General features: G+C 39.0%; 1 protein-coding gene across 2 annotated transcripts in view; it reads left to right on the top strand.

The window, feature by feature from the left end:
- Pcsk5 (proprotein convertase subtilisin/kexin type 5) overlaps positions 1-13,180 on the top strand; it is a 433,314-nt gene that overhangs the window by 77,552 nt on the left and 342,582 nt on the right. For both annotated transcript variants that reach the window (XM_023722967.1, XM_023722968.1), the window contains exon 3: positions 12,795-12,908. In XM_023722967.1, the coding sequence (XP_023578735.1) occupies positions 12,795-12,908 (114 nt within the window). The remainder of the gene's footprint in view (positions 1-12,794; positions 12,909-13,180) is intronic.

Below are 13,180 nucleotides of genomic sequence, written 5' to 3'. Positions count from 1 at the left end.
AGGTTTGGCTAGCTTGAGTTGTGGGGATCAAACCACAGCAACCTGAGCCTGACTGCTTTGTTGAAGCAGCCACTTAAAGAACTGAGCTAAGGGGCAGGCCCCCTCTAAATCTTTTACCATGTTTAGCCTGGGCAGTGTGTAGCATAGAGGGGCTATTGTGGCAGCTGGTAGAACTCTGGGACTGGACTCTAGCCTCCTGGATGGCCACGGAACCTAGACAGACTCGGATCTAGCCAGTGATTTCCCTCTTCACTCCCTGTTTTCCTTCACTCTCATTTTGAGCTGCTAAATGTTAAGCTGCGCAGAGTCTCGAGTGCACTGGGCAGTTGACACAATTTTGATGGCCTCTTCTCAGGTCACCAAGGCTTGGAAGGATTGCTGGGAACCATGGTCCAGGCCAGATCTCCAAGGCAGAGTCCCTGAATTCTGTATAGCTCTTTGCAGGGCAATGGAGCTGCAGAGAACTGGGGACGGAGACCTGTCCACTGCAGGAAATGCTCACCTTGCATTGACGTGAACAGTGACATGCTAGTGACTCCAGTAAGCCATCCAACACAGATGGCATGAAAGAAGGAATCCTGGCAGTCAGGATCTCTACTTCTAAATTTTCAGACTGAAGAGGTGTCAGATTCCAGGAAAACCCGTATTAATATGCTGAGCTGTGAAAGGCTCAAATCAACAACTTCTGTGGATAACCCACTACTATTGTGGACTGCTGGACTGTGTTGGATTGTTTTGCTGAATTCACGCACCTATAGTATTTAGATGCCAATGGAATACCCATTTCTGACAGGACTAAACAAAAAAAGAGGATACAAAGGACCATTTTGTATTGTGTATATGCAGAATAGTTAGGATAGATATACAGCTACTTTCACTTAATTCAATGAGAAGAAAGATTTGTACTAATAGTGTTTGGACAGGATATTCTGTCTGCATCTTCTACTACGCATAACCACTAAGAAGATAACAGTGTACAATGTGCTAATTATTGAAATTGTCCTATTAATCAGTTTTGTAACTGTCTCATTGATATTTGTTTCTCAATAAAATAAAATAAAAAATAGAAAAAAAAATTCCAGAAAATGTGCTTTTTTCTCTTTTCCTGGGTATGGGCCCCCAGACCCCTATCATTGGCTGTGGTGGGCTTGGGGTATGCATTGAGGGGAGGCACCTTGAAGTGACTGGGCACTCCCTGGGTGACACATGTGGAGCCCGGCACACCCAGACCCAGGTGAGCAGGCAGGAGGTCCAGCCTGCTACTCAGGTCCTCCCTGGCTTCCTGCATGTTACCTGCAGGCTGTGTAGCTGCCACCTTGCTGGAAGCCTGGCTGGTGGTTTCTGCTGTGAAGGTGAAGGAGTAGCACTCAAACTGAGAAAACACTGGGTTTGCCTCAGGCAACTGGATTTAGGGCAGCAAATGCAGCCCCTGTCCTTTGCCTGGGGTTTTTGGATGGTACTTTTCCCTGAGGCTGAAAAGCATGCATCTCCCCCACCCCCTTTAACCAATGTAGCTGCTAAATATTTCTGAGGATGGCAATGGTGTTTAACTGCCACAATCCCAGTATTTTGGCTGTAAAATAACTCTGCCCTTCCTGCCAAGTAGAGGGTTAGCGTGCCGGGGGAAATCCCCACAATGGAGACTTTAAATCAGAGACCTTACTGAAAAGCTGATCTTTATTATTTCTGGTGTCCATTAGGGCCCCAGCAGCAGGTGCCCATCCAATCCTCTGCTAGCCAATGACTCCTGTACTATTTTACTTATGGACCTTAAATGTATTTTAGAGTTTAAAAATGTTAACTGTACTAGAACTTAGAAATCTTATGCAGACTATATCCTGCTTCTCAAAGTTGTATGCTAACTTATTGTATAGAGATGGGATTAAAAAAAAAAATGGGGATTGCATCCAGGACCTTTGCACTTAGTTACATTTCCACCCCTTTAAACTTACAAATTTTGAGACAGGGTTTCACTGAGTCAATGCAGTCTTTGACAGCACCATTCGATTCAAACCCCTAAAGCTTCACTGATGTAAGTGAGTGATTTCTGAATTTCTGAAATTTTCAATCCTAAAATGGCAAGATTTAAAGATACAGGAAAAAGTTAAAATATTGACACAGTACTAAAAATATCTGTCATTAAAGCAAAGAGCACGAACTAGGCAAAATAAAAATTTCAGGTCCTTATTCTGAACTTACGTGCTCAAACTGTCCCTCATCAAAATCATAATGGTATGATTGGTGGAATTTAGAAACTAAAGCCATTGCCACTTGCATTCAAATTTGTATTTAAAAACCTAGAAGAAAGAGTCAAATGTGCAATAAAGTCGAGTTATTCACGAGGAAAGAGTTTCTTTCTGTGTGAACATAGCTCTCATGGCTGCGGCTTGTGTTCTGTTGAAGTCAGAGGTGTGTTGGGCTGGGAGGTGAGATGCTGACGCACTGTTCGATATTTAACAGATCACCCCATGTTCTGTGCTCAGAGGAAAAATGAGAAAAGCTTTCCTTTCCTTTGCCAGTGTTTGCGTCTTTTTATATGGATCTCAGCTGAATTGAACAATTTCACCACTCTCTTCAAAATAATGCTCCTCTTTGTATTCACTTGGTTTACAACTTGAGGGCATCCAATTTTTATAAATACAGGTCTGGGAATATCTTGAATGATTTATACACAGAGTTACAAAATGGTCAGAAAGAACCCAAAAAGTTAGGTGATTAATGCTTTAAGATGAAATGTCAGGTAGATGTAGTTACCTGAAACTTCAATTATGCTAAAGGCAGAACATGTAGCCTTTACTTTAGATGTTGAATTAATTACAATGACTTAAATTTCAAATTGCTTAAAGGATGATTATGCAGAAGACAAATACATAAAGAAGGCAGTCATGCCACTGTGTTTTTAATACAGTGATAATCTTGACCCCACCCCCACCCCCGGGTGAAGCCAGAGAGAATTGTGTGCTGTCCCAATTCAGTTCCTGCTTTAAGAGACTGCATTTAATCAAACGTGTGAGTCTAACCTCAGGTGGCATTCAGACAGCAGAATTAGTTTTAAACACTCTAGAATCCTATTTCCTTTTAATACTTGGAAAATCAAAATTGTTTCCACATTTCCTCTCATTGCTTCAATTAGTTATCCCAAAGTTTAAAATAGAAGAACCTGAAATGCAGGTTCAAAAATGGAAAAATCTTTGATTATAATCAAGTCATTCAACAAGTGCTTAATGAGTTCACATCACCAGTCATGTTTTTGTAATACCTCAGTCCTTCTTCATGTGTACGTACATGCATGTGTCCACACGCACACACACTCCATATGTTCCTTTGTTTTTTTTTCTTCCAATTTTCTTTTTCTGCACAGTGGAAAGCATCTTGACATGATTAGAAACATGGGGTCTTTTTTTTCCCCCTAAAAATAAGTTAAAACTTTTCCCAAAGGACAATATATGTTTCAGACAAACGTAAAAAGCATCTTGCCTTCAGTGGATTTTTAAGAAAGTCTAAGGAGTGGCAACATCAGTACAAAAATTATCCTGAAAACTTTGAGATTATCTTTCTCAGAAATATAAAGCAAAGCAAAGAAGAAAAAAATCTTGCAATTATAAAAAATCCATTGTTTATGGGGTATGATTACCAGTGGCCAGCATGGGCAAAGTTTTAAATTTAATTGTTAAAAGAAAATGCAGTGTTTGTTAAACATTTTGATCATAAACATTTTGTAATATCAATGTATTTATTAAATATTATTAATATAATTAATTAATATTTAACATTAGAACATTAAGTTAAAATGTTTAAAATATTTAACTGTGAAAGAACTCTTCCCTAATTTTTTTATTATCAGTTTGACAGTTCCTTCCATTTAGCTTGGAGGATTTAGCTTTCAGTCACATTCTTCCTCTTTTATTTTTTCTTTAATGATTGCTTTTAAATTCATAATTTCTCTGATTATTAGTCACTATTAAAATGTTGATTACTAGTCATTTACCATTAAAATGTTGGGGATGTCCTTTACTAGTCTGAAGAATGGATCTGGAGATTGGCTAAAGTCAACCCATTTTCAACCCTTGTAATTTATCAAATGACACCCTCATACCTGCAACCATCTCTCTGGTTCTTGAGCTGTGTCAATAACTACTTTGTTTTTCTCTACCCATTTTAAATGTAGACACTTTTTTTGTTTGTTTGTTTGCAGAACCAGGGATTGAACTCAGGACCCTGTGCTTGCCAGGCAAGCACTTATTCTACTGAGCTATTTCCCCGGCCCCAATACTGTTCTTTTGTTGCTTCCAAAATTTGAGAAATAGAGTGGAGGAAATGGCTCCGTCTCAAAAAAAAATAGTGGGCTTGGTGGCACACATGTGTAACCTCAGCAGGGCTCAACAGCCCATTAAGAACAGAATAATACATGCCAAGCACTTATCCTTCCATAACATGTTTACATGCTGTTCATTGCTAGCAGTAGAGCCATCTGTGTGCTATTGTCTGTTATTGACGTACAGCATATCTTATTAAACTGGGATGCGATTAGGCCCAGACTTCTGGCTCCTTTCTTGTACCCCTTCTTTTTAAAAAATCTTAGGCTACTTTCCTTTTTTCTCCAAGGGATCATTTCATAGTGTGTCTGCTGTTGGGTGTCATCAAATGACACCCGTGATTTTTTGCTGCATAGTTGAGAGGTCTGAATACACATCAAAGCCCCATTACTAAAGCACCCATCAAGGACCACCCTCACCGTGTCACCACCCCTAGAACCAGGCAGGGTGGTCCTTTGCCTAGGCCCTCACGGTTTGGAAAGCCTTGTTTGGTCCCTGTGTCCTCTGTGTTTATCCCCATCATTTGCTGGTTACGTGTTCACTGCCATCTTGCAGCACAGTAACGCCACATAGTAGCTGCTCAACACCTGCTTTTGGGATGAGCAAAAACAAAAACAAAAAACAAAAGAACTTCAAAGATGGGCCATAATTCTTGATGCTTTAATTGGATGGATCTATGTTTTCCTTTCATGATTACCTTATTGTAGAGGAGAAAAACAGGTAAGAAACTAAAAATTAATTTTTAGAAATGTGTAAAAAATAGTGGGATAGTTTTGAGGGGAGAGGATTGACTTTAATTCTCTGAAAGTGAGTAAAGAACAATAGTGATAGGAGTTTTTCCATTGAACAATATATAGCAAAGAGGCCGGGGAGATGGCTCAGTAGAATAAGCACTTGCCTGGCAAGTGCAAGGGCCTATTTACAAACACTATTAGAACAAATCCTTCTGTTCATTAAGAGAATGTAACTATATATCTATCCACATCTTGTACAGCAGTTAACCACTAGGAAGAATGTATGCAATGTGTTAATTATTGAAACTGTCCTACCAGTTTGGTTTGAAACTGTCTCATTGCTCTTTGTTTCTCAATAAAATTATGGGAAAATAAAATAAAATAACAAAAAAAAAAAGTGCAAGGGCCTGAGTTCAATCCCCAGTTCTGAAAAAAAAGAAAAAAGCAAGACAAAATTTATAACATATATTTCTAAAAGGTTGGCTTTCAAAGAAGGCCATGAAGCAGAAAATGTTATGGGAGTTAAGTGTTTCAGTTTGCCCTGTATTTTCTCCTTCTAAATGACCTTTCATAAGTTACGTGATTCACCATATTCTTGACCAGATCTATTCTTTAATAGAAACCTTCGATGTGTACAGTCATTAAATAGATTTAAAATACTGTTTCCAAGCAAATTAAATAAAAAAATTTCCATCAAATAAAACAGGGCTTTACTGTGTCCACAAGTAGTATCTGAGTTAAGTAGAATTAAATTTACATTTTTCCTTTATTATCTCCTAAAAGAATGATTTAATATCACTACTTAAGTACTTGTTTATACATTACTAAATAGAGCAAAATGTAAAGAATTAGATACTTTTGTCTAAACACATCTCTTATTACATTTGTTGTCTTTCTTTTTCAGATTTCCTTTGGAGGGTCAGGTGTAGGAGTGGAAGTAAAGCTGCTGGGATTGCACCTAGGCCCTTTATCTCGCTAGGCTAGGGCTATACCACAAACACACACCCTCAACCTTATCCATTTTACTTCAGAACAGGGTCTCATTGAGTTACCCAGGTCTTGCCACCCCCCTGCCTCAGCTTATTGGCTGATTTGATTACAGGCATGCCCCACCACAGTCAGCAATTTTGGTTCCTTGCCCAGAGCTTTATCAAATTTCTGAGATACGTTGCTTGTGATTTTAAGTCTTGCAAGATGCATGTAAGTTCTAAAATGTACTTAACTCAGATTTTTGTTTCTTTGTTTATTTTTTGGTGGTACCAGGAATGAAACTCAGGATCTAACGCTTGCCAGGCAATCACTTATTCCACTGAGCTATCTCCCAGCCCAGATTTTCCTTTTAATCAAGGCAGTGCTACCTATTTTGTTTACAAAGTGAAAGAAGAGAACAGAGAGGAAATATTTTCATGTTCTTTTTCTCAACTTTGTCAAAGATAACGAAAAAGTACAAAACATGGAGTCAGAAGTATTTTATTGGGCCAGGGAGATAGCTCAGTAGAATAAGAGCTTGCCTGGCAAGCACAAGGGACTGAGTTCAATCCTCGGTTCCGAAAAAAAAAAAAAAAAAATTGCTGACAGCTGTTTCATTCAAATCATTGAGTAATATAATTTCATCGCTTTCTAAATATTATCTTGCATCTTCACAGAATAGCTTAAGATCACTTATCAACCAGAGCAACTACTGTACCCTTCTGTTGCTTGTAACAAAATTTTATTCCTAGTCAAACTAGAGAGTTTATATACTATCAGAGGTCCTAGCAGGTTTATTGCATCTGTATTCCCTTCTCTTACAATTGAAGGCAGCCCACAAAGATCACAGAGCTAAGGGACAGAAATGTAGGTGAATAGCCGAGTTGCTCCCACCTCATATTCCAGCTTCTTTTTGTTATCTTCCCCAACCTTTCTGACTATTTCAGTCGTGTTACAGCACAACATAAGGCCATCTAAGAGACTGTCTAAACTACTTTTTTTCTAATTATCTCCTAAAAGATGTTTTAACTTATGGTTAGATTTTAATTTAATTTAATTTATTATTTTAATGTATTGGGTACAGGGTCTCCCTATGTAGATCGTACTCATAGTGATCCTCCAATTTTCAGCCTCCCAAGCACTGGGATTATAGGTGTGTGCCACCACCCCCAGTCTCAGTCACCTTTTCAGTGCACTGTGGGGTGGGTGGTGGTGGTGATGAAGGGGACTGCATGGCATGCCACATCAGGGATCGAACCCCTGGCCCCTGCATGTGCCTAAGCAGGCACTTTAATCCACTGTGCTATCGGGCCAACCCTGTGAGCTATCGGGCTGGCTCTAGATTTTAAATTGTTGTTTGGATATATGAAATAGTAACTAAACAAAGGAACATAATTTTAAAAATCAATTTTTTAAGTATGTAACATATTTGCTGATTCAAAAATGACAGTGTTGGGGCTGAGGAAGTAGCTCTGTGGTCTAAACACCTGCCTGGCAAGGGCAAGGACCTGAGTTTGATCTCCGGTACTACATGCTGTGCCAGCCCCGGAACCCCAAGCACACTGTGCCTGCCTCTGAAACTGGGTGTGGTGGTACACTCCTATAATCCCAGCTCTGGGGAGACTGAGACAGGAGAACACTCACTATGAGTCTAAGCTGCATAGTGAGACCCTGTACCAAATCAATCAATCAATCCATCAATCTAAAAAAAATAGTAAGTGACTGTGTTAGTGGGAGTTTGTGTCTCTAATACCAACAGTTTGGGAGACAGATAGGAGGGCTGCAGGTTGAAGCCCATTCTGGGCAATTTAGAAAGATCCTACCTAACAACAGAAAAGGTACACTGTCAGCTGGGTGTGGTGGCACATGCCATAGTAATCTGTAGTGAGTTAGAGGCTGGTCTGAATTCCATATTAAGTGCAAGACAAGGTTGGACTACGGAATGAGACCCTATCCCAAAAAGAGAAAAACAGAAAGCCAAAGGAAACACTCAAGATCTAAAGGGGATGTGATTGAGGCTTGCCTCTTATGCTTATTTCCAGGATACCTAGTTTTCCTTTATAACGTAACAGTGTTACCAGGTTTCATTGTGTAATCACTTCAAAGAGATGTAAATATTGCAGTGTCATTTATTGACCATTTATATCTTTATTTTTTTTCCTTTAAACTGTAACACACATGTAGTATGATATAGTCAATGCATAAAATCCATTTCATTCTATTTTATGGTTGCGTTACATTCTGTTGTATTATGTATTATTTGTATTCCTGGTCACACTAGGTAACAAGACTGTGTAGGTAAAACTTGAAAGCAAGAAAAAAAAAAGAACCAAGACAATCTGCTTTGTTTCATTTTACAGCAAGAAAGTGGCCCACAAAGATTGCCTCAGTGACTGGTGGCAAATCCGAGATGACGCAGCTCTCCGAAACCAGCTGTGCATGTAAATAAATTCGCGGGATATGCTCCCAGACATGGAATTGCCCATTTTCTCATTTTTATAGATTTTGCCTGATTTGTACTTCATAGAGTTGTACAAATTTCCATTCCTCTCACCACTAGCACGGCTGTTTTCTGAGACCATCACTAACAATATTATTAACCGTCTTTATTTTTAGTTTGCTTTTCTCTTCAATGTGTATCAGTATTTTTCGTCAATATAAGGAAGCATCTGACACAGGCTACTTGGAAAGAAAAAGAGCTTTCTATATCTCAGGTTTCGAGTTTAAAGTTCGTGATCTACAGTAGGCAGGTGATGCGGTGGGCACTGGCTTGGGTTCGCCCTCGGCTGAGGTGTCAAGTAGTGACTTGTGGGAGCACAAGTAGTAACAAGTGCAGAGAAAGCGGAGACAGAGAAGGGGGATACTAAGGACCCCCAATCCCCTTCTAGGTGCATGCCCTGTGGCCCTAGGGACCTCCTCTTAAAGGTTCTACCATGTCCGCGCTGGCCCGTTGGGGACCACAGCTCTGGAGATGGGGCATAGGCCATAGCACTGTGCACATAAAAAACACATTTTTATATTTTCACTTGGTGTACCTTTCTGGAGATTTTTATACTTCTGTACTTTGCCCGTTTTCCTAGTCAGTGTTTCACTTACTGATTATAGGACTCTATATAATGGAGCAATAGCTTTTTGTCTGTGGTAGTAGCTGTGAACTCTGATGTTTGTCTTTCACTTTAATTTTGATTTGTTAGGTGGGTCAGTTCATAAATTTTGCTGAATTAACTTGTAAATTAATATTCTGTCATGCTAAGCACGTTCTCAAAAATTATTTTTCAAAATACAGGAGCCATAATTCTCATGGTATTTTTTCTGTTTTGTTTGTTTTTGTGGTATTGGCGGTTGAATACTGGGCCTTTGCACTGTTGTATCTTTAGGACTTTTCTATTTTGTATTTTCAGACAGGTTCTTGCTCAGTTGCTAAGTGGCTTAGGCTGGGCTCAAGCTTGAGTCCTCCTGCCTCAACTTTCTAGATTGGCATTACAGGCATACACTACTGCACTGGTTTTTACATTGATTTATTTTTAATTCATTAAGCTTATTGGTACATTTTAGATATACATAATGATTGCATTCCTCATAGGTAATTTATACCTGTACATGACATATCTTCTTTCTTTCTTTCTTTCTTTCTTTCTTTCTTTCTTTCTTTCTTTTTCGTTTGTTTCTTTGTTTGTTTGTTTGTTTTGTTTTGTTTTTGTACCAGGAATCAAACTCATGACTTCACACTTGCCAGGCAGGTACTATGCTGCTGAGCTATATCCCCAGCTTTATCTTGTTTACTCCCCCACCCCCCAACCCCTGTTTCCCTTACATTTAAATATTTGACTCAATTGAAATTGATCCTGACGTAATTCATGAGAATGCCTTCAGCTTCCTCTTTCTGCTGATGGTTGTCCCTGTAACACAGCTTATTAAGCAATTTTTTTTTCTTAATGATTTAGGACAGCACTATTTTTATAGACCATCTTTTTATATGTTTTGGGTTCATTTCTGTACCTTTCACTTCCTTGTTATATCTGTAGACATTTGCTACCAGTATATGTTCTAATTATTAACTTTAATATATTTTCTAAAAGAACTGATTTGTTCCTTTGTGAAGGATACATTTTAAGTATTAACTCCATAACTTGTTTCCCATTTGAATTTATGTGATAACTTATGTAGTCAGTAGTCATATGATAACATCCTGTTTTTCTCCTATTGGTGATAAATTGGCTGCTTTGTGTGTAGCATAAAAATTTGGTAAATTCCAAAATAATGAGACATATATTCAGCTGGGATTTTGGGACCGGGCTTCTCATAATTACTACTAATGTGTTTTGCTTGGTGAGTGAAATCTGACAAAAGAGACCATCTTTGGACAAAGGCTGCTAGGGAGCAGAGGTATAAGGTTCATTTGGCCAGCAGAGGAGGAGAGCTCTGTGATGACAGGAAGGACCTGTCCAGAAAGCTGGTGGCAAGTGTGCCCTGAAATTGGGTGGCCAGATGCAATTTCACGGGTCCTGCACTTCATGCTCTAGATTCTTGGACTCGCAGAGTGAAGTTAAGCTAGGGCAGGAAAGCACAGGACTCTTCTCCAGGGCGGAGCTGAGCTGTGAATGATTTTAAGTGTTGTTTCATTGCAATGGGCTTCTTGGCAAGAATGAAAATCTGTATAATGCATTAGCTGAGTTTTCCTTAAAGAACTCAAGAGTAGATATATGGACAATAGCTTAAAAATATGAGTATGGTCTTTCCAATCATAGGAACCCTCTGATCCAAAAGATGCTTTTCTTGTTCTCCAAAAAGTATGAGGTTGTTAACCCATACTCATGAAGCACCAAGGAAAAATACATAGTATTTGACACTAAAAAAATACCCTCCCTGCTTTTTATTTGAGACTGCAGCTCTGTGATCAGACAGCGTGATGTACAGTCAAATCTAGATGCCAAGTAGCTATGCCACCTTCAAGTCACCAGCCCTATAACTAAGCCTCCATGTTTGGTAAAATTACAGAAGAGATGCTGTTTGCTAAGAGATTGTGTTCTATTTTAGAACCTACAGTTTGTCTAGGAAATGGCTGTCACTTGGTTTTCTCGTATACTTATTCCATTTGTCTATTTGTGTGAGTCCAGGCAGACATGTATGCTTAGGGTGTCACAGCAGGAGCAATTACTCACTCTTACCCCACTCTAGACTGTCCTGATTGCTACAGGAATTGGCGTAGTCCACGCCTGCGGAGATCCGATACTTTCTGGTTTGTACACACAAGCGTGTTGGCAGTTGGGGATTTCTGAAGCCTCCATTGGGAAGGGATATTGGCAGTATAAGATTAGTTTTGAGATTAGTTCTGCCTAAACAGATCTACAGACTGCTTTTATCAAATATACGGAGATGAGCTAGTTCAATTGTATTGGGATAGACTTGGAGATGGGGCTGCACATATAAGTTGCATAGTCAAATTTATCATAATGGCTTAAAGAATAGTCTCAAGGGCCTGTGTCAGATGTTATTGGAGGAGGTAATTATATTTTTTATGAAGTATTCCTTTTCCTCCCCCAGTCTTTGAATTGATTAGTCAGGAGATACTAAAATCTGATTCAACAGAATTATAGCAGTAGACTACAAAGTCTACCCCAACCAATTTTTAATTCCTTTGTAGAAAGTAGGGCAAATGACTAGGGGGAAAAAAAAAAACCAACCAGCTTATGATATTGTGACTAAGTTTGCTATCACTAGAAATCAGTCAAAGGAATATTTAGGAACAAATTAGGAATTCTATCAAGGCTGATACTATATTTGAGACAATGCCTTGAAAGCAGAACATGCTGATTTTTATGTTTCCATAATGGTGAACTGTTGTTTAAGACAACCACATGTAGCCCTGCCACAAGGTACAGATCTTATATGAAACTTGAGGTTCCCAGTCACTTTGTTTAGGAACAGGTGGTGACTAAATGGAAGGATTTTCTCAAAGGTGGCACGTTTGAGTTTTAGAGCTGGCAAATAGCTTGTCGCTTAGGAAATTGAGTGCCTTCTCCAACTGTATGCCAGAGATGGGATGAATGCGTTAGGTTTCTGATTCTCACATAACACTTCTCCACCACAGTTACAGAAAGCCATTAAAAAAAATTGTGCTATTAAAGCATTTGCTCAAGATGTTTGATTGGTTTTTTTTTTGTTTTTTTGTTTTTTTTTTTTTTTTGGTTGATATATGTTCCCAAAACATTTAAAAATTTGATGCCTAAAATAAAAATAAAAATAAACAAAAAATTGCCTAAAAATGAGGGATACATGGGTCAAAGCTAGCCTGATTTTGTATATAAATTTCTCCTAGAACACAGTCATAACCATTTATGTCATAACCTGTGGAACTGTACTGCAATGATAGAATGATTAGTTGCATCAGACACCATATGTCTTGCAAAGCCTGACATATTTAGTATTTGAACCTTACAAAAAAGTTTGCCAACCCTTGAGATGAAAAAATGGCAAGATACCTTAAAAATTAGCATGGTCCTACTCTCTGAAAAAGCAAAAAGCCCAGGTCATTGTTGAGAGAGATAAATTATCTATCTTGAAAAGACTAAACTAGTTGCTTGCATTGAAAATGAGAAAGCCCTGGATTTCTAGGGAATCACTGAACCTCCTGACCAAGGGATTCTAGTTGCCATGACGAAGCCCGTGACTTAACTCTTGTAGACTCCAAACGGAAAATGCTTTGGACTGTCATTTCTGCTGTGTCCACTCTGGTGGAACCTGAGCACTCACCAAATGTTCATCCTCTTGGCAGGTGGAGTGGATCCAACAGCAGGTGGTAAAGAAACGGACCAAGCGGGATTATGACCTCAGTCATGCCCACTCTACTTACTTCAATGATCCCAAGTGGCCCAGCATGTGGTACATGGTAAGCAAGGCCTGGACTGGAGCCATGCCATCCTGTCTTGTGTTGACCTGTCTTGTGCTGTGTGGGGAAAAATCTGTTGGCACTGGGAGGCACAGAGCTAGTGACTCGGGTTGTGTTTCTGGCCTAAGATCCACTGTATGAGTTTAGTTAATGGCCTATGATGTTTTCTGATTTTTTAAAAATTAATTTTATTGAGAAACAAATAACAATGAGACAGTTTCAAAACAGGTTAGTAGGACAGTTACAATAATTAATACATTGCATATTGTAGT

The sequence above is a fragment of the Octodon degus genome, unplaced genomic scaffold (assembly GCF_000260255.1).
Source record: "Octodon degus isolate 3935 unplaced genomic scaffold, OctDeg1.0 scaffold00095, whole genome shotgun sequence".
NCBI lineage: Eukaryota > Metazoa > Chordata > Mammalia > Rodentia > Octodontidae > Octodon > Octodon degus.
This window is presented reverse-complemented; position numbering and strand designations above follow the sequence as displayed.